The sequence below is a fragment of the Limanda limanda genome, chromosome 3 (genome assembly GCF_963576545.1).
Source record: "Limanda limanda chromosome 3, fLimLim1.1, whole genome shotgun sequence".
Lineage (NCBI taxonomy): Eukaryota > Metazoa > Chordata > Actinopteri > Pleuronectiformes > Pleuronectidae > Limanda > Limanda limanda.
Genome location: NC_083638.1, coordinates 9805392 through 9828288, shown reverse-complemented (window position 1 = coordinate 9828288; position 22897 = coordinate 9805392). Strand labels below are relative to the sequence as shown.

At 39.2% G+C, this 22897-nt stretch overlaps 1 protein-coding gene across 3 annotated transcripts; it reads right to left on the bottom strand.

Annotated features, from left to right (window-relative positions):
- Positions 1–7657: 7657 nt before the first annotated feature.
- Positions 7658–12039, bottom strand: mnx2b (motor neuron and pancreas homeobox 2b). 3 transcript variants are annotated; one of them, XM_061068859.1, is made up of 3 exons: positions 11599–12039; positions 9370–9519; positions 7658–8062 (listed from the first exon to the last, which is right to left on the bottom strand). In XM_061068859.1, the coding sequence occupies exons 1-3, from the start codon at positions 12037–12039 to the stop codon at positions 7658–7660; spliced, it is 996 nt and encodes a 331-aa protein (XP_060924842.1). The 3 variants fall into 3 exon arrangements, with proteins under 3 accessions (XP_060924842.1, XP_060924843.1, XP_060924844.1); XM_061068860.1 differs by having other exon boundaries at positions 9370–9530; positions 11628–12039; XM_061068861.1 differs by having other exon boundaries at positions 9370–9530; positions 11631–12039.
- Positions 12040–22897: the final 10858 nt, after the last annotated feature.

Below are 22897 nucleotides of genomic sequence, written 5' to 3'. Positions count from 1 at the left end.
GATGAGAATCTACATCCACCAGACAGAACATCACTGTAAGAGGATGAATATGAACTTAAACAACTGTAAACTCACCACAAACAGAAAAAACATGTCCAAAAACTGACAAATATGAGCAGAAACAGATCAAATGGACAACAAATAGACACGAAATTACCACAAACTCATGTAAAATTGGCACAAACAGACACAAAAATCGCCACGAATAGACACACATGAGCAGAAACCGACACAAAATGATCACAAATAGACTGCAAATGACCACAGATTGACAAAAATGAGCAGAAACAGAAACAAAATGACCAGATACAGATATAAAATGATCACAAATAGACATAAAATCACTACAAATGGACATCACATTATTACAAAATTGACCACAAATAGAATAGATCACAAAGATGCCAGAATGACCACACAAAGACCTATGGTGACCAAAAACAGATATGAAATAATGATCATAAATTAAGATTTTATGTCTGATCACAAAGAGATATGAAAATGACCACAATGAGACACAGACTAAACACAAAGAGACATAAAATTACCACAAACAGATCTAAATTGACCAAGAATAGACATTGAATGTCCACAGAAAGATATAAATTAACCAGAAACAGACAATAACACAAAAGCCAAAAGCATTCATAAAAGGACCACAGAGACAAATAATGAACAGAGATATAAAATGACCACAACCAAATGATGTAATACAACATATAAATTCCACCATATAAAATAATACAATATAGTCCTGACCAGTTATCCATAATTCAGCACAATTAACTTTTAGTAAAATAAGATATACCTTGCTTATTACTATTACAAACCAAAAGTTCAGAGATATCTAAAGTCTTTGTTTGTCCCCCTTGTTTAGTATAAACGTCCCTTTGGCATGAGGGTAATCAGTCTGTGACATCACAACTCGATTTACTAACAATCACGACTCTGTCTTTTTGTTTGTTTATCCAAAGTTCATCTTAACCCACCGTTGAGCCAAGTGTTTTCTTGTGTGTTAACACAAGAGGGCAGACATGGGCCTTGTGCTGTTTGTACACAAGTCTGCTTAAACATTAGGACGTTTTCTCTTCTCCAAAATGTTTCTGACAACATTCATTAAAAAAAACAAATTGTTTATGTCTTTTTATGGTCTAACACTTTAGACGCTGTGTCTGAAACATCAGTTTTATTTCTATTTCTGAGGCTCTGGGCATTGTTGTATCACGTTAGTTGGGTTGATGTGTTACTACCTTCAATTGATTATCTCAATTAATGCTTTAAAATAATCTCAAGATGAAAATCAGAAGTCTTATTGTGGTGTTTTTGGTGCAGGTGTATTTGTAGATAAAAATTGATTTAAGTTCAATTTAAAACAACACAGACTGTCTGTGTTTTTCTTGAGTTTGATGCAGGTTGAATGTTTTTCTGTTGGTCAGCATGAACTGAAGGTTACGCTGACGCACACATCACTCTATATGCACCATTACTGGCTCCATACCTGTAACATACATTTCCTGCAACAATAAATGACGCTCATGAATACATTCCCCCCATGGCCACGCCTTTTCAATAAACTTTATTGGTAAAAACGGTGCCTTTTCCATACTCTACAACAGCATTTTAAGTCGGACAGATGTGAATTTATTGGGCCCCGTCACTCACTCCCTTACTTGCCCATTAGTTAAGTGACAGGACAGGGCCCCGGGAAACCTGCACCAATACATGTGATTACGTTAAAAGATCGCACAATCTGTTCATATTTACGTAATGAGCCCGACATTTCGCTGATTGATTAAACTCCGGGGTGTAAATATTTTAAAGGGGCCCTTGATTTATCATCCCACAAAGCAAAAAGAGGCCGATTTATTTGTCCAACTATGAAAATGGTGGGTTCTGGTAAGCGCTCCGTGTCTGAGGGCTGATCTGACATCTCAGAGGTGACTTGAGTGATTCAATAGACAGTGAAAGATATTTTATTGAAAGACACAGGCTCTCCGGGCGTTATTGGTTCAAAAAGCAGGGAGGCAGAAGGCCGTCAGCACTTTTCCTCAGGCCCACTGTGGAGAAATCTGACAGCATTATCAGCACTAACTGTAATTTACGCCAGGAATTTTTAATCAACATGACGGGTGTATTCAGATTAAATTAGAAGAGAAACGGAATCAATGACCTCCATATATTGCTCCACTGCCTTATGAATTAGCTGTGATTTTTTTGTACAGAGTCGTGGAGGGGGGAGGAGGGGTGGGGTGTTGTGTCATAAAACAGGCCAAATGGCATTTGTCATGCAGTCTGACAAGTCACACAACTAAATGAGGTCCTATCGATTCGCATGATTTTTCATCAGCCAAATTAAAAGCTGCAGTTTGATGGAGGTTCAGTCTGCAAAGCTTGTTACGTATTCTTTTCTATCCCATTAAATCAAGTCTAAAAATGTCAGTGAAAACTCCTCTAAAGTCCTTCAAGTTCAAACTTCACTTGGTGAATTGAGTGGGTCATTTGATGCTGATGCGTGTGTTGAAACTTCACAGGAAGTAACAGGAAGTGATCAGCCTGTAACCAGGTAGGGTAAAGTCAAACTTTCACCTACACAACTTCCCCATCTCTCTCTCTCCTCTTCTATCTGGATTACCAAGTGGAAAAATCGAGCAACTGCTCAGGGCCCCAGATCCCCGGTCCCCTATTTCAATATGCACAAATCAAACTATAGAATGGCACTATAGAGCAAACACCTCCACCAAGGTCCAACTGTCCGCAGACTCATGGATATCAGTTTCCTAAACGGCAGGATTCTTTCCATCAAGATCCATGAATTGTTCCCTGGGAAAATGGTGAAAATGTTGAAAACGATGACCACATCCATATTTCCATCTCAAGTTTCTTCCTGACCCAAACCACATCCGTCCTCTGAGTTTCAATGGAAATCGGTTCAGTTGTTTTTCAGTAGTGCTGCTTACAAAATAAACCAACAAACCAACAGGGATGAAAAGACGAATTCCTTGTCCGAGGTTCTGAAGCAGTACTTCAGCTGTGTTGGGTCCATCTTTCATCTTGAAGACAGGTTCTGTGTAAGATTCTAGTTTTAAGACCTTTAATATATTTGAAGTATATTCGATGTGAGGTCTTGTCTAATTAAATTACTTAAAATTTTCTGTGTCAACAATTAACACAACCCAAAAAAACACTTTCACTATTAAAATATATTTCAGAAGCTTGATGCCTGTGACGTTTATGGTATTTTAAATATATTTTTGGTCAACCATCCATTTCAGCAATAATTTAATTCAATACACTACATTACATTATGTGACCTGAATAGAAATTAAATTGATTGATTGATTGACTTTACAAAAATGTGACATTGAATAAACTTTATTTGTTGTCAGCACCAGTTGTCAGATCTTTGGTCTTTTTTCAAATTGATCTTTAATCATATTGTCGAATTTTGAAAACACAAGTTACATCAAAATGAGTTTGTGACCAAATAGACACTATAGTGACACCATAGCAGGTAATAGCTGTCCAATACAAAGCATGCAATAGTTTGAAATATAGCTGAAACTCTTCATCTCTTTGTTTTGTGCACATTTGTAATTTTGAGTAAACCTTTTATTTTTAATTAAACTGCTCATTTATTATATTATATAGATTATATATGTTATAAATATGGGGATAAAATAAACAGAGATCAAACTAAGAGACTTAATCAAATGAATATCTCTCATAGATTAAATTCACACCAGGATGACAACGTGTAAAAGAAAAGCTTTTGACTTATTATGTTTGAGTCTGTGGCCATTTCGACATTTTACCATCTGTGGGACACTCAGGACGTAACTGATACAAAAAAGAAACATACCCTGTTTGTGATTCTTTTTATCTTCTGTGTTACTACTTTGTTCATATGAAAGTGAATCACATGCTGAATAATGCAGCATCATGCACCTGAGGCTTGAAAGTTTAATCATATAGTGAATCACTTCATCAAAGTTGACATGTTTTTTAAAAAGCATCTGTGAAAAAGACTTTGCTCTGCTTCATATTGCTTCCCTGATGAATACTTGATGCGCCACTAAAAGTCCCATCAGCGTTTAAAGCTACTTCTAATCATTGCACGGCCCTGTGTTATTCTCCTTCACAAGAACAGCCTGTGTCTGTCCGGCCAGTTAAGAATACATTTAATCACTATATAAATATGTGAGAGGGGCTAAACGACACCACACTGCATGTCCTCCAATCTGCTCTTTAATCACAGCCCTTACAGGGGAACCCAATAAAACGCCCCGCCGCCGTTACACACACTCATCACGCCACTGCTCTTGGAAATTAAAATGGGCCCGTGTGACATCACCATCAGGCTTTTGATGGCTTTACTTCCTCTTCATTAACTTAATTATTTGGCTATCAGTAAACCCCACAGAGTAATTAATATCTGAGAGCCTCTGTAGTAAATTAAAACTGTGAACTGAGAAGTTCCTTTTGCTTTCAGTGCAGTGGCTACGAACGCGAAAAAAGAGTTGAAGGAGGCGTGAGAAGTTTTATTGTATTTTGTTGTTAAAGGAAACATAGGCCTTGTTCCTTTGAGCCGGTACATCAACTGTTTAACCCCTTTTGATGGAAAACATCAACTGTGTATAAAGATGGATGACATTACTGCTCCCTAAAAGTGAAGCCAAATCGTCTCTATGGCGAACAGTAAAGGTCATATTTGCAGCCTCCTCCATGTCATTGGTTTAGATGAAGGCTGAATGAAAAAGTACACGTAAAATAAATGTCTGTGTCATTTTATGTAGTTTTTATCAAACCGATGTCAGTTATTTGATGCTATAAAACCGACTCGATTGAAAGCAAGAAGGTTCCCGGTTTGATTCCCAATTGACTGTAGTCTTTCTGTATTTGTCTCAGTGGTGTATAAAGTACTTGAAAGCCATACTTGAGTAAAAGTACAGATATCTTAATTGAAAGTGACTCCGGTTAAAGTAAAAGTCACCCGTCAGAAAATGACTTGAGTAAAAGTCTAAGAGTTGCTCATATTAAATGTACTTAAGTATCAAAAGTGTCTGGTGTTGAAATGTACTTAAGTATCAAAAGTAAAAGTACAAGTACCACAATTAAAAATGTTAAGTGCTTGTTATAGTAGGCCTATACAGACACAAAACAACCCAAAATTGTTCAGTTCAGGATTTATTTCAACTGACTGAAAAATTGTAACAACACTATATATATAATGTATAATTTTACAAATTTTGAAATTTCTTAGTTGTGTTGAGTCAGCACAAAGGGCGACTAAGGATTCGAATTGGCAATATATAGATATATAATATCTTTGCAAAAATTATATTGGCATTATAGTGAGTGGAAAACTGGGCCTGATTACCCAGGGTTCCATTTGGCGAGGTCCATTAAAAAACCTGAATTGTGTGCGTGAATATGCAGTAGTCCACGACACAGTGTTTGTTTTTGGTTGTGTTGGCTGAAAGTTGTTTTTGCGTTTGCTTATATAATTGGTTGTGTTGTTTGTTTTTCCTTCTCGACTTGTTTTAAATCTGTTTGTTTTGTGGAAGTGTAAGACTAAGCAGACACGGCCAACCAATGATAGTCTATTTGCCAACAGTTTTCGTTTAAACCAACTACTTCCAATATTTTCTTTAAGAAAAGTTAACCACTTGCTGCTTCGAGCAATGTATTTATGTGCAGATGTTGACACGAAGCAGGAAAGGGAAAACGAATGTGAATCGAAAAAGGAATACCTTCAAAAAATTATGTAAAGTCACCTTATAAAAGCCCTCAAAAAGCCAATTCATTTGCCTGAATAATAATCCTTACAATTTCAATAGGGCCTCACGTCTGTCAGTGCCTGTCAGTGCTCGGGCCCTAATAATAAAGACTGAACCGAACTCGTGCAGGAGCGAGAGAGCGAGAGAGAGGTGCGCCGTGCGTAAAGGTGCACGTTCCGCCAACCTCCGCTGCTCAAGTAACGAGCCAGTTTTGAGAATGTAAGGAGTACAAAGTACAGATATTTGTGCTCAAATGTAGCGAGTAAAAGTTAAAAGTCGTCAGGATAATAAATACTCAAGTAAAGTACAGATATGTGAAAAATTTACTTTAGCACAGTTACAAAGTATTTCTACTTTGTTACTTCCCACCACTGATTTGTCTCAATATGCTGGCCCTTTGATTCGCTGTTGACCTGATCAGGGTGTTCCCGCCGCTTGCCCAAACTCAGCTGGGATTGGCTCTATAGCAACCACCAGATGAATCTGACTCGCAATTGGTCGTCCTTGTGTATAGGCGGGACCTCGATACTGTGGCTCCATCCCTTGATGGCTATTTCGTAGACTCTGGCTCCAAATGCACACAATGGTAGCATTTGTGTTTGGTATATTTTGGCTTCGTTTCTGGGTTGTGGGAGGACTCATCATCCATCTTTAATTACAGTCTGTGATCACAACTCGGTTGTCTTCATGTGACTGTAATGACAATGTCCACAACTTTGGTTCTGACTGAAATATCTAATGATGAGTCTCCATGAGATTTTGTTCAGACGTTCATGGTCCCCAGAGAATGAATCCCGATGACTTTGGTGATCTCTGACTTTTCAACATTGGTGTATTTCTGTGTGAAATTTGTCCACATAGTTTCTGGATGGATTGCCATGAAATTAGATGATCGTCAGCGTCAGTTGTACTTTGGGTTTGTGTTAATTAGCAAATGATATAATGCAATAATCTAATATGGTGATGGACAGTGTTAGAAAGGTTTGTTCATCTGTTTGTGTTTCTTCTTCCAACAATATAGAAGTACTTATAAGAGCATGACAAACTAATTTAACTTATAACATATTCCAATTGTGACAAATTTTCATTTGACTTTGGGAAAAGTTGGGAATGATTCTACATGACTGGTGTATTTCCATGCTGCTGCCATTATATATACTGTGTGTCGTTTTTTGTCAGGACCACATTTACAACTCACATTTATTGGGTCATTCTAATGAGGGACACTGATCATAAATGTACTTGTTTCTCAGCTCTTTTTTATTTTTATTTTGCCGTCATCTTTTTTTTTTTACTTCACAGCTACACCACAAACAAGTTTCCGATAAATACACATATAGGAATCATCTCAAATAAATTAAATTCATTTACATTTAAGTGACGAGAACAAATTCATAAATGTCGTCAAGAAGAAAAACATCAATATTCACATAAAATGCACATAAGTAAATATAGCACATGGGAACTTCTGCAAATGGTTTAGATGTGTCTAAGCTCATAGGCACAACACTGCAGCTTGTTTGAACAGTTCGCTTGTTGCACTTCACATCTTCCACTTGCATGGCCATGTGTGTTCACTGGGCGGAGAAAAGACAAGGTGACCAGAAGGTGTTTGGTAGACACTCATGAAAACAGCCCAAATGTAGGGAGGATAATAAGCACCTTCTTTTTTTTTCAGCATGCTATGAAATGTACAGGATTCAGAGGTGGTTTTATTCACAGTTTACACAGTGTACTTGTATCAGAGTCCTGTGTGTGTCTGGCAGCCGTGTGAACAATCAGTGGTTCGTGCAAACGTCCTGATATGAAATGTGTCTCCTCTAGAATCCCAGTGTAACGTCTCTGTAACGCTCAGGAGACCAAACCAGTGTTTTCTGGTTTCACAGTCCTGCTCCAATCTTTCTGTCACCTCCTCCTCCTCCCTGCACCCCCTCCAGCTCCTCATCAGAGAAAGGGCTGTGGGGATTGTAGCCGAAGTCTGTGGATCTTGGCATCCCAATGCCGTTGCCCATAGCAACAGGAAAAGCGTGCTTGCCTTCCACCTCCTCTTCCTCCTCCTCCTCCTCGTCCTCCTCCTCTTCCTCCTCCTCTCCATCCTCCATGTCAAGATCTATCCCCCCGTCATCAGGAGTCACAGCTCGCCTGTTCTCGTCGGTTTTGTCTTTGGCTGTTTTTCCTCCGCTGCGTAGTCGCTCGGTCTCAGACTGAGCCGAGGCGCTGGCCTGCTCCTTCGCCTTCCTGCTGCGCTTCCACTTCATCCTGCGATTCTGGAACCAGATCTTGACCTGCCAAGAGATGACAGGGCAAAGAGAACCAGTTCAACAGACGTTTAGGAAATGAACAGATTTAAATGCATATTTTGTCATCACATCAAGTATGATGAGGAGGAGAGTCCTCAGTTGGGCTCTCTGGGGTTTCAAGCCCATACAGCTATTAAAATTTACTTTATATATATACCCCTATATTTACTTTACCTATATTTAAACTTTCCTATTGACACTAAAGAGTGAATGTGTGAAAAGTGGAAAACCTTTAACCCAACACAACTCGAATATAGTTCATGAGGAGTCATTGTTTTTGTCCTTTCACCTTATATCTTGTTTATATTTTTGTTTTGTTTTATATAAAGTTATTATTATTTTTTCTTATGTGAAGTACTTATTGTGGTTTTATGTTTCATGTTCATTGTATGCACCCATATACTAAATAAAATTCCAGGTAGGTGTAAACCTACTTGGAAATAAATACATTCTGATTCTGATTCCTTTATTAAGTAGGAATGCTTACCGCATCTTCTTGGAACATTTGGTTATGAAGGTATCTTCCCGATTTATAATCAAATTTACTCGAATTATAATTTACAGTTATCCCAGAATAGTGTGAGAATATTCAATGAAAACAGAAAAACAACTTGTAAAAAAATGTTTCACTTAATAATGCAAGAAAGTAAAAATCAGCTGAAGTCTTTATTCAGTTCAGTGTGAGATAAACTCACCAGCTCACAATTGGTCAGAAATAATCAAACCACAAACTGGGAACATAAAGTCTTGACTCCATTGTACATAGTGCACGTCCTTCTTTTCAAAAAAAATATCTGTATGATGATATTTTAACAAATATCAGTGAATGTTAGTTAAGCAGTAAATCAGTTTTCAGAGAGATAGTTTCCCAGAATTAAGCTATATTTGAAATTTCACATTTCACACTACTGTCACTACACTATGAATGGATTGATGCTGAGTCTTTATTGTGGATTTAGACACCTCATGTGTTTGTTTTAAGATGCTTTTTATATTTGGTTATACAGTTTTACATATTAATCACTGTATAGTTGTAATTCTGTTTAATTGTGATTTGTGACGTACTTTGTGTTGTTGGTCTTATGTTGTTTGGGATTTAATCTGTGAATTAAAATAAACATTCTCAGGTAAATCCATTGAATTCCAGCTGTCAGGCCGGATGCTAGCTGCACGAAGGACTTTATTTTGAAGTATACGTTCTAACTGTATTTTGTGTTTCTGTGCCTGACCTTTTCTTCTTTTTATTCTAACCTTGAAACTAACATGTTGTCTCGTGAGGTGCTCTGTCTCACCTGTGTCTCGGTCAGCATGAGGGAGGTGGCCACTTCAAAGCGTTTGGGTCTGGACAGGTACTTGTTGAGTTTGAACTGGTTCTCCAGCTCCAGGAGCTGCTGACTGGTGAAGGCGGTGCGAGGCCTCCGGCACTTCCCGAGCAGACCGGACTGAGGGCCCGCTGGAGGAGGAGAGAGAAACATTAGTGCTTGCTCATCGTGGGAACTGCTGGGTTTCTCTATAAGACCTCGACCTTAATATGTTATGATTTGGGGCTTAAAATTGGATTGAATGAATACCTTTTATTCTAGTTCATTCATTTTCACCCATGGATTTTGTCAAGCAATTTGTAACCATGTTAAAATAAGTGCTACACAAATAAATGTATTATTACTATGTTATTTCATGTCACCTTCATTCAAACCAGGAGGTTTTCACCCCTGTCTGATGGTTGGTTTGTTTAGGATTAGACAAAAATAGCTGAAGTGATCTTGAAGGATGTGGGTCAGGAAATAACTCATTACATTTTGGTGCAGATCCACATTAGATCAAGTTAATAACTATCTTTAACAATAGAATTATGTAGACATTTTCATGGATTTCTCAGGGAATATTTCTGATGAAAAGAAAACGGACACTTTAAGGGACTGATATCTGATTGTGGGAATGGTGCAGCTTCACTTAATTTCCACCTTCATGGACACATGTGCCCCATGGTTCTAGTTTGAGATTTGCCCACAGAGCCTCATGAGTTCGCCTGATTTTTTTTTTGCTTTTAATATTCATGGTGTCTGGTGTTTTTCTAGAAGTATTTGGGGATATTTAGGTTTAGATTCAAGCATGAAATGAGTCTTAGAGTATTTGATAAGACACTTCCACTGTACACGAGTCTTATTTATCAAACACCAAGGACACGGAGGGTTCAATATAATTTTGTAGCAGGGAACAGGCGCACATATGCCCGCAGTCTCCTCCATCATTAACCATAACGGCTTTACTCCACTTTATTGTTTGAAGGGGGGGGGGCACACAGCAGGAGCGGGCGCAGGGGCCATAAAAACACAGGCATGCCATTAACTTAATGAAAATCCAATGGAGGCTTTGGGGATTTTATTGATGAACTACAGAACGTTTTAGGTGTTTGTTTATAGTTTCTTCATCGCACAAAGACAATTCTCATCTTGTTGGCGTTTATAGAGAAACGAATGGGCCAAAATGAAAGTATGACACAGATGGGAAGTAAACCGGCAGCACTGCGTGGTGCGGAACGACCGGTTATCAACAGGCTGAATGGGGACCGAAAAGAACGTGTTGTAAAAAGCTTTCAGAAAAGTGGGTTGTAAATTATGATGATTCCGGCTGTGAAATTCATTTACGACATCGTGCGTTTTCAGATTAAATCAAGAAATTCAAAAAGTGTCCTTAAAGGTGACATCTCGAAATTATATGAAATTCGGCTCAATGAAAACAGTCTGCAGCGGAATTGTTTACCTGTGATATTATTTTCATAGTGAATCATATAGAAGTTTACAGATGACAGAGAAAATGAAAACAAGGATAGAAATTATATAAATAGTCAAAAGGAATATCTGTCGAGCCAATTTTATTAATATCTTAATTATCATAATGATTGCAACATTGTCACTGTAAACAATATTATTATTATGACTATTGTCATTATGGTTAATAATAACTACCATAATAATAATCTATAAAATGTATCTGTAAGGACTGTTTTATTTAAATGTGTATTATATTAATGACTGCAACATTGTCACTATTAACAACAATAGTATTATTATATTATTGGTATTGTTGTTTATAGTAATAATTATCTGTTATTAGTATCTTTTAGGCCTATTTCATAATTATTATTGCAACATTATTACTATAAACAACATAGTACGAGGTAAACAAACAAATAAATACTAATAATAATTTGTTAGAAGTATCTCATAGACCTGTTTTATTGTCCTACCTGCAACAATATTACTATAAATAATAAATAAACAATAATACAAGGCAAATACATAATAATGATGATGATGATGGATACAGAACATTAATAGTGTTTCGTCAAAAATTAACTTCTGTCCAGAGAGTTTACATCAGCTCCGCGTTCGGAAGTCAGATCTGATTAAATCCTTTGCTTCCTGGAAAGACTGATAAGAGAAATCTATTTACACCTGTTTATTTATTTATCTATTTATCTCTGGGGTTTTTCCTCTTCTTTTAATCCAGGATTCTACAGAATAATCCGCTCTGATATTATACTCACTGCTGTAGTCTGGGAGTCGTGGCATCATGATGCCGGCTCGGATCCAGTGCTCCAGGGGCAGAGACCCCGCCATGGCAGCCGCCTTCAGGTGCTCCGGGTAGCTGTGGGTCAGGTGGGTGAAGCCGGTGTAAGCGAACGCGGGGTGCGGGTACATGGGAGCCGGGTACATGCCGGGAATCCCCCCGTGGGGCAGGGAGGAGAGCCCCGGGTGCGGGAGGTTGAGGATTCCCGGTTTGGGGATTATTCCGGTGTGCAGGTTCGATGCCCGCGGGGACGGGGTGTCTCCGCGGCGGCAGGACAGCGGGCTGTCCCCGGGGCTGTCGCTGCTCAGACCCGGGGACAGGGAGCTGGTCCCCCGGGTGGTCTCATCGGCCAACAGGGCGTCGATCCGGAAGTTTTTAGATTTCTCCATCATGACCTCGTCTCCACTCGGGAAAGGCTGCGGAGTTTCTCTGTGCAAACAGCGGGTCCACGTCCAGTCACAAACTCATATGTTCTCCTTCGTTAAAGTTCAGACCCGAGGAGCAGCTCAGGCTATTTCCTATTATGTTAAATAAATAAGCATCGTCAACTCGCCAGGACAAATGTCTTAAGAGAAAAATACTTATTCTGGACTGATAAATAGGGTTTTACGCGCGTCCCTCCATCCAGCTCCTTGAATTGTTTCTAAACGTGTCCCTCAGCAAACACTGGGTCCTGCTGTTTAATACCAATTTAACAAACTCCAAAGGTGTGTATGTGTATGTGTGTGTGTGTGTGTGTGTGTGTGTGTGTGTCGCTCCATCAGCCGTCCTCCTCCACCCCTGAAGGCCGCCGGGCGCAGGGATTGGCTGGAGGTGGAGCTGCACTGACGGGCCTCTAATCAGCTAATTACTCGCTCGTTTCTCCCCCCAGAAAGCATTCAGAGTGAGGTAATGTCCAACCCTTGTCCCGCCTGCAAACACCTTCAACTGCATCAAAGCGCGGAGGTACATTAGAAGATTAGGGCGATTGTATTTCCAGTGTCTACCTCAGTGCCAGCTCCTCACACTCAACACAGATTGCAGATCCCTTCGCCATAAACAAGGAATTACGCACAGCAGCTCCGGACGTCCCAACTAATTATTAGTGCTGCAAACATCATCCACACCTTAGCAACAAATATTGGCTGTTTCTCAACAGTCCTAATGTTATTGAGTCCTTTTAGATCAGGAACAAACATTGTGCCCACTCCCAGATTTTAAATCATTAATATTAAAGGCTTGTTTCCTTCTCACACTATAAGGCCACACTAATGCTATTAAAGTTTACGACCAGGAATTGCACACAAACCATATAAAAGTGTAATGACTTGGCAGAAGAGGCTATAAGTTAATTGGCCTTCTGCTTAATGGGAACTAATGCAGTTTTAAGACATGAGGAAGTAGAAGGTGAATCAGCTGAAGTGGAGAGGAAACTTGTTATTTTCAGCAGAAGAGTTTATAACTTGTATAACTTGTTATTTCATGAAATATTAATTATAACCAAACACATTATTAATAAAGTCTAAAAGGCTATATTTGAATTATGCTTGAATTCATCAGTTAGCTCCTATATGAAACCTTTAATCAAACTGAATCTGCAAGTTGAAGCAACACAAATAAATGTAGAGACAACAACAATGTGATTGTTGTGTAACCGAACTCCCAAGCAACAGCCAAAAGAAATCTTAAGATATAATTTAAATTCAAATGCAGCTATTCAGAGAAGATGTTCATTTATATTTCCCCAGCATGAATGTCTCCAGATTCGTATTTATTCTGATGCAAATTATTTTGCATTTATATGGGTGTGTAAGATTAATTTACAATATATATTAACATCACTTTGAGTAATACTCACATTTAAATTTTATTCTTATCTACAACTATTTTTATAATTCTGACGGGGGGTATATATTGTTTCTATTTATATGCACGTATACATTGGGTTAATGTTAGTCAGCTTTATTAAGTCTATTTATATATATTTACATAGAGTATTATTCACATATTTTATTAACATTTACATGTTCCTCTGATGGAGGAATATATTGTTTCATTTTGTATTTTGACCAAAGAGTAATAACATTTCAATATGATATGATGAAGTGTTTAAGTGCACAAGAATTCCTTTTTAGTTGTTTTTTTAAGTCAAAATTCACTGATTCCAGCCGGTTAAATATTGTTTGGTTTTCTTGAACATCTGTGATAGTGAACAGAAAATCTTCCAATTCATTGACAAAGCAAAAACATTTCAAGATGCCAAACATTCAGGGGATCTTCCCATTACTTTGAAACTATTTATTCCTATTTCTGGGACCAGATTATTAATCAAGAAAATAATCAAAATAATTGTCAATAAACTTTTTCACTATGATGATTAAAACTTCCTTGTAGAGCTGAACGTCTGGTCCGCAGATAAAAGGATCTGGTGTTCGATGTCAGTCTCGACACTTTGAATGACAGAAGTGAGAGCCGGGGTGTCGTTGGTTTAACATCACAGTGTCACAGCTCCAGCAACACACAGGAAACAGAAATTCATTCTGCTTGTATGAATGAAACACTAGTCTACCTTGTGTGTGTGTGTGTGTGTGTGTGTGTGTGTGTGTGTGTGTGTGTGTGTGTGTGTGTGTGTGTGTGTGTGTGTGTGTGTGTGTGTGTGTATGGAGGGGGGGGGGGGTATCACTCATGATATGTAATTCCCCGGAGCGTGTGCACAAGCAAAGTTGACCTCCAGAAGATTGGAGCTGTCTCACCGGTCCGCCCACCTCTCCCTCGCTCTGTCTCCTTCACCACTGTGACTCTGTGTCTCTCGCCCCTTGCCTCTCTCTCTAGCAGGCAGATTACCGGCTGTCTGCGCCGCTGATATAGAGGTAATTTGCTCCGGGGAAATCAGTGCTGCTTTCTGCCTGATTCCTTCATCCTCTCCTCCCTCCAAACCCAACACGTTCCCTTGCTTTTAGTATTTGAAAGTAATTTAAATAGCCGGGCCACAGGTAAATCTGTCACCCGGGGCCTGTTGACAGAAGAGCACAAATTAAATTGAATCAGTGCCTGAGACTCATGTGGCCCCTGCCTCCAATGTCACCTGGCGTCATTCTCAGCAGCACGGCCTTTCTCCTTGAAGGGATTAAATGGTGAGAACTAAGTCCAATATTAGTAATTTTTAATCATTACAACTAGAATGGAGCGCACCCCCACCAAGGCCCAAGTCTCTTTAACTTTGATCAAGAGGCAGCAAATTGCACAAGTTCGTATCAGTTCTACGGTGGCTCAGATGTCTCACACAAGTGCATTAACGGAAAAAAAAACAGGAATGCAAGAACCACAACACAACTGCAAAAGCCAAACACCGGAAACTCAACCACAATGAAAGAGAGAGGTGATGAAGGCTGAAATGTGCAGAGTTTCCCATTTCCATCAAGTGAGCTGTCATTTGTGTTAAAATGTTATGCTTGTCTATTTGAGGTGTTGTGGTACAGGTGCTTGGAGCGTCCAAAAGGGAAGAACACATCTGTATCCTAATACTTTGAATAGACAGGCATCATATTTTTGACTGTCAGATCATATTGCCTTTTTTAGAGGGTTTACCTACATTTAAAAAACCTGCGTATTCCCACTATTTGAATATAAAAGAAGAATCAGATGATGATTGATTAACAATAAAGCCTCTGAACAGTATAGCACCTTGAGTATATATGAACAGCCTCACCGAGCTGTTGTAGTGTGACTGTGACTTACTTCCTTTTAAGATAAATAGTAATGATTCTATATTGATCGATTTTAAACAAAATCTCTCAGAGGTCAGGGTCACAGTGTCAAAGGGACTGGTGTGCGATTTACGGTTTTTCCCATTGGACAGTGTGGCGATAATGCATGAAAAACAAGACTTGGAAGTTCTGACCTGACCAACGTAAACCGTCTCCATTCATGTCCTCACATGCACACGACCTCTTGAACAGAGCTTTCTCAGCGCAGCACACACCCTGCACACCGCGAGAGGACAATTGGTTCAAAGAAGCCGCCGGCCCTTGACGTCGCACTACAAAGCCGGAGTTTATCTACGGGTTATACATCAGTAAAACTCAGCGGCAGAAAGAGTTTACTGAAACATTAAAGAGCTTATCAGCAATTACAGGCATATTTTTCAATCATTACCACGGCTCAGAGACAGCTCGGCTTCCAGGTGTGATCTCGTGCTCTGGCCTCGGCCCAGTACAGTACTGACTCCCACTGGGTCACTGGTCCTCGCTGGTTTATTTAACCTGCTGATAAGACCCTTCACGCTGTTGATAGATGAGACTAAAGCAAGTTCAGGAGGTGAATGATTTTTGGAGCGTCTACGATAAAATGGATTCGGATGAAAACATGTCAACGCAATAAGATTGATCAGATTCTTTTATTAACTCGTCTGGAGACTGCAAGACAAGTTTCCAGATGTGCTGGATAGTGAACATGTTTGAACACGGGTGTTTAGCAGAGTGAAGTTACGGGAGATAATCTTTCAGCTTTTGTTCATGTGTTTGTCAACTGGATTTTGTAAAACAATTACATGATGGATTTCCACTGAACTTTGTGGAAGAATGGGACCTTGGTCCAAGAAAGAACTAAATACATTTGAAGGCGGATCCATGGGGATTTGTTTTTATCACTGCTGCAGGGCGATGACAACATGGATGCTAGTATGAACATTACTGTCGGTGTCACAAAGGCCAACAATTCAATAAGCTAACAGATGGGCAGTGTAGTGACAGGGATGAGACTGTTCTATCAACATTTTCCACAGACATGTTATATAATTCTGAAGAAAAACTCTAAATGACTAAAATTAAAATGTATTGAATCATCACCAATTATAAAATTTACATTGAAAATGAGCTTTCAGAAAACTTGGCGATCTGAGGTCCTGACAAGAGAGTTGAGTTCTTCTGAACTCTTCCTGTGAACATTGTAAACCCCTTTTGAAGGCAACACATATTTATACATGTAATTTCCATTTGATTTAAACTTTGCAGCACTTTCATTTCTGCCTAACCATTAATGGCGTTTTGCAATCAACTGCTGAAAGATGAAAAGTGAGGTCCTCAACCTTCTACGTAACACAAAACGTGTACCCACCACATTTGCATGATTCCCCTGAGTCAGGCTTGATGGGACATGTGCAGCTTTCAGGGATGCTGTCGACCAACAATAGTTTTTTCCCACCAGGCCTCGGGTACAACGTCCGCACTGTGGTTGTGATAAATGATGCGAGTGCACAATGGGTTTCCTGTGAGGTGAGCTCTCCACTCCTCTGGTAATTAGACAAATTCCCACAACGTTAAAGGCAGATGATAAATCACCTCGCTTTCCGTCGGACCTTGAGACAGAAATGAATGTTGTCTCATTAAAGAGATAAAGTTAATTCATGAGAGCTTTACTCCTCTGAGTTTCCGTGCCCATCATTTATTAACCAATATTGAGCTCTGCCAAGTGATATCCTGCTACTGGATGTGAATCTGCTGCTGTGTGTCTTTGCTGCTTCGGCCACTTCCCTCTCTCTCCTCTTCTCCAATGCCCTGCACGGATATATTACAAACTAAAACATTATCTTAACAAATGTCCACAGACCGTTGGCAACACACAGTTACAACCAAATAAATTCAAATTTAAACACTAAAGCTGCTTTCAGACATCCAGACTCTTCCGGAGGGGCTCCATGTGAGAACTTGAATGCCCGAGTCAGTTGCTCCAGACATCTTCCTGCCAGCTCCCTTGTAAAATATCCATAAAATGTTTGAGTGAGCCCATGTGAGAATACAGCTACAAAATTCAGGTGAGAGGTTGGCGTATATATTCCACAACGAAAATCACATGATTTTGTTTGCACTTGTTTTTTTTAGTCAACAAAAGCTCTCACATTTATTTTTAATTTGTGATCTTTATTTGTTTCTTTATGTGTATGTTCCTGTTTTAGATTTGTGATTTGTAAGAAATCTAGATTCTTTTTGTCTATTTCATTTTTGTGTCCGTTTCATGATAGAAAAGTTATCAACTCGTTGACTGTGAATTTCCAGATATTTTTCTGCTGTAGTCTCACATTGGATCACTCTAGCATTTTCCTAAAAATGTTCAGGAAAATGACCGAACTTCAATGCATGTCTGAAAGGAACTTTACAGTAAGAGGCAGGGATATGACAATAGGTAAATCAAGTACTGCTGAACAGGAAACTGAAACAAAAACCATGCTTGCAGTTTTGCACATGTATGAATCAATCTTCTGGCTATATCATAGAATCATTTAAAAACTCCTCCTATAGGAAGTGTTCGTCTCCAAGAAGCCTATAATAAGCAAATCTAGTGTTTAATATTGTATAACTTCTACTGTACGTTAGTTGTGATTCATTCTGTCTGGCTTTTATGTTAAAATAAAGTGTGTTTATCTGTCTACATGCCAGGAGAGTCTGGTATCTTAGATAAATATGAATGAATATAAAACAAATGCATAGGGGATGGGAATTGAGCATTTCCCTTTGATGTGTGAGTCTGATGATGGATTATTTAATCTGAATTGTTCCCTCGTATCTTCCAGTTATGATCTTAGCTAATCAATCTTAGCTTAATAAACTACAGCAGTTAAAGGAAATAAATAAAAAAAAAAAACACAAGTTCAGAGTCTGCTCTACATCTATATTGGGGAATTCCAACCATGCAACTCACCAATCTCTGTCACAGTTCACCTGTTTATTATTTCCACAGTGGAAACAAAAGCTTCCTTTCAACACCAGCTAGTCCAGCGTGAGTTTTATGGCCATTTAATGGGTCCGTGCATTTAACAGCACTGTGTTTTACAATCACTCACACAAGGGCCCCATTGTGCACAGACATGGGAGATAGGAGATAAATACGCCTTATCAGCCACAACAAGGCATCATTACTTTCACCCTGCTATCTCACTGTCCCTCTCCACCGTGCATTATCTGCCCACTTATGAGGATATTCAGAGTCATCAAGTGCTTTGATGATCTCCGCCAGTTGGCTGTTTGCGCTCTTGCTTTGCTCCTTCAGATGAACTCACTTTCAGCCGTGGAGAGTGTTGTAAATACAATGTCTGTCAGTCCACCGGGAGCCTATTAAATCCTCATCTGATTGCTACTTTGGGCAAAAGGCTTATAGCTCATGATGGCGTGTTTTTTGTAATGTTTTCCTGTTGCGAGGAAATCCCCCCCACTGCCATTAGCACTCAGGTAATGTCTTCTTATGGCCCAATTTACCTGTTAACCCGAACCAAAGGTTACAGAGGAAAGAAGGGCAGACAAGCAGTGAGAGATAGTGAGAGGAATTTCTGAGAACATTATATCATTCCAAGGAAATCCTTGAGAGGTGACACAGATATTTCACCTCACGCTTGTTCATGGTGACTCTCTCTGTCTGCAGGTCAAGTGTCAGAAGATTATACTGTAGAATCTCTGAGAAAATTAAGGGCAAAGTTGGTTACTTTTTCATTAGGGCACTCAAAACCTATTTCTTACTGATTTTAAATATTATTTAAATGTTATTATTTATACCTGTTTAATGGACAGGTTGCAGCTTTCTGTCTGAAGCTGTGAAAGTGACCTGCAGTAATTGAGCCACGGCAAAATAAGACCAGCAGCTGGAGTCCACAGAACCCTCAAGTTTCACCCCCGCTGCTGCACAAAGAGCAGTTTACCTGTTTATTTAAAGTTCAGTGAAGCTCTAACTCAGTGCACACAACCCTGAGCTGGAGAATCTGTCGTCGTTGCTGTGGATGTGAACGCACTGATGTGAACAAACTGATGTGAACGCCCAGATGTCATGATCGATAACACCACTCGATGAGATCCAGCTGCTGCTGCTGCTGCTACAGTGCACTGGTTGGTTATTTATTCAATGTTTATTAATACTGAACATATATCGCCACAAATTCTAAGTTATGATGAATGATCCTTGAGAGATTCGCTCAGACAGAGATTCTGGAATCAGTAGATGCAGCTGTACTTTGTTTTCAGTGCTTATTAGAAAGTTAAAAGTTTAAGATGGTGAACCTTTAGCTGCTTAATCCCTGTTCACACTCAGACGGACACAGGTGCATGCACTACTATACATGCGATTGTGGGAATGCAATGTTTCTTACCTCCTTTACAGCAAACTACAGGAAGAAGAGGTCCTTCTTTTTGTTCTCTTTGACTGAACAAGATGTGAAAGTCAAATCAAGAAAAATGGCCGCTTATTCTGAACAATACAAACGATGAGAAACGCAAAGTGCATGAAGTGAGCGGCCAGAAGATTCCACGAGGGTCCACACAGGGTTCTGACTCTCATGGCCATGCAGACTAAAAAGCTATTAATTGACCTTTAGCATCAATGTATTTTTTTTGCAATATTGTTTAGCAAAAAATGTTATTGAGTTTATTACTTTTGTAGCTCAGGAATAAAAAAAAAAACAGCTTCACCTCAGTCCTCATTCTTTAGGACAGAAAGAGGAGACTTTTGTTTTTATTTGACCAAATCAATTTAAGTTGTTCCTATGAGTTGTCGAGAGCAGAGGGCGACAGGTTATTAAAACAAATTCAATGAGACTAATCTTTTAAGCAAATGAGTCTCATTCTGATCTTGCGCGCAGCGCCACCTCCCATCAGGTAATTTCTGTTCGGTCAATATTCCAAAAATTGAAATGAATTGATCAGTCGCTTGAGTTTGTCAATAGACTAATGGAGCGCTGTTAAAATGTGTCAATGTGAAACTGTGGCAGAGGTAAATCACGGAGTTGTGATGTGTTTTAATGGCTCGCAATTGATCAAAATGTCATCAGGTGTGACAAAGTGTGGTCAACCCACAGCTCCAGTGGCAGCAGAGCGACGATGAAGTGACAAAGTGACGAAACACAACGCAACCAACACTCAGGTCTCTGCTCATTCAGCTTCATCTTACAGCAGACCAGATGAGAAATAGAAATAAAATTAGAAAAGAGCAACAGCTGGGCTTTTTTTGACTTAATGACCATATGAAATAAATGGGCTCCAGTCATGCAAGTTATCACTCAAACCAAACACTTAGCTTTTAGGTTTGAGTTTTGATACATATGAAAAGTACAATATATTCTGTGCCACTGACATTGAGGGAAGGATTCAAGTTTTACAATAAAGTGGTTTCAACACAATCATGTCTGGCTCATTCTTTTCTTCACCCTTTGTTCATTATATTTATTCTGTTGACGGCTACAAGGGCAGAGAGGTCAGGGAACCCATCCCTCTCTGTCAGTGTGCTAATTGGTTTGGATAAGCTGCCCCTCCTCCTGATTCACTGCATGTAAGGCAGCCTAAATCACATGCTCGTGCTCAGATGGCACAAGTGCACTTGCTATTTAAATAACATGGGTGCTGGAAGGAAAATGACTGCCATGTTCAGAAACTTGAAAAAACGATTTTGACTTAGCTTTGATACAGAATCGTTTGAGGCAGCTTTGCGTCGGGATACAGTTTTTAATCAGCTATGAGCTTTTTTTTCTTTGATAACTTTGACATTTTATTTAGTGATTTTGAAATGAATTTAAATCTATATATCGAGTAACTTTTTGTGTAGGAAAGTGTTTTTTAATAAATTATTTTTATTTTACTTTCTCCAAAATAAGTCTGAGAGACAAACATTTTACAAATACCATAGATAAATCTCATGTTTATTGACATTTGCTTAGTTTAAAAATCCTTGTGAGATTAGTGCGGTTTTGATATTGTAAGCTTTCCGTGCTCTGAAGTGTTAAGTTTCAACAGAACATTTCAAAATGTGCCAATATGGGTCTGGCTCAAGATGAGCTAACCGTGGAATTAGCAATTCCATAATTGGCTGCTCTGTCGGCGGCTCTGACAGGCAGAGATGATGAAGTGCTCACTCAGTGATTTGTCTCCTGCTCTATCTCACAATACAGCCGACAAAACGTCAGGCTTTAATTAGAACATTTACCGTCTCCTGTTTTTGTTTATGCCATAATCGTCTCAGTCTACATAAAATATTTGAGTGTTATTATTCAAAACACAAAACAAAGCTTGAACAATGCACCAAGGTCAATGCTGATACTGGGGCAGGTTCTTTCCATGCACTTTCTGCTAATTCAGCAAAAGGACATTTTGACTAATCACAACATTAAAGGAATATGTAACAGTGAGACAATAGTGATGATGCAAAGTCGTCATTAAATCTATTATTTAAAAAATGTTACAGCATGTATTTTTGAATGAATGCTTATTTACACGTTCACTAATTCTAGGATTGTCTCTCTTTTAGCTCTGTGTTGGGTCTCTACCAACTCCTGAGGCACAAAGCTGTCTCTTTAGGGGCTAAATGCTCTTGGTTCCGTTGTAATGCTAAGCTAGGCTAACTGCCTCCTAGATGTAGAGCCACACAAAACATACAGCTCATATTAACAGGTGTCTTGACCCCTTATCTGTTTATATCCTTGCCTGTATTGTATAGGGGCCGTCAAAGTATGAGTGATCTTAAGTGTGTTTCCAATATAAGTGTGAAGTGACATATCGCTCAAAGAATGGCTTACAAGCTGTTTAGTATTGTTCAGGTTAAGTTTTTTTCTGAGGTTTCAACATAGAGGTCGCTGCTGTTAGATTTTGGATGAAGGAGTGGAAATATTAATGCTGATGCTTTATGTGTATATGTTTATATGATTGTCTCCCTTAACGGAAAACAATTATACCCCCGTTCAAGTTTTGAAAAAATTGTCTGAATTTACCTTGAATGTCCTTCATCACTGTCCTTCATTCACCGATTCGTGTTGCTGCACCGCCCCCCCCTGAGTCTGTGCACTTGCCCTGACAATGCAGCATTATGGAAATAAATTGTTCCATTAGGGGTGCATTGTGTTCTGTCATCAGGCCAACCACACTGAGTTATTAATGGACACGGGCTCCGCTTTGATGAAGACTAAAGATTTATGAAAATTCAGGCCCTGGTGGTGAAGGTACTTTCCTTCAGCTGAGGTGTTTGACACAGTTATCACGGGAAGTGACCTCATGAATGTCACTAATCTGAAGACCCCCAGTGTGTAATGTGACAGATGCAGTCTAGTAAGAACAGCTTTGGACTGTGAGCGCTTCCAAAAAACAACACGCTGCTCCAACTGCTCCTTCTATGAAGCGTTTCCCACCATGTGAGCTGCTTTATGAAGAAGGTGTTAGTGGTGATTTGAGATAAATGTTCATATCAGCATGCTAACACGACATTTGCTAATTATCACAAAAAGTAGAGCAGCTGATAGTAGAT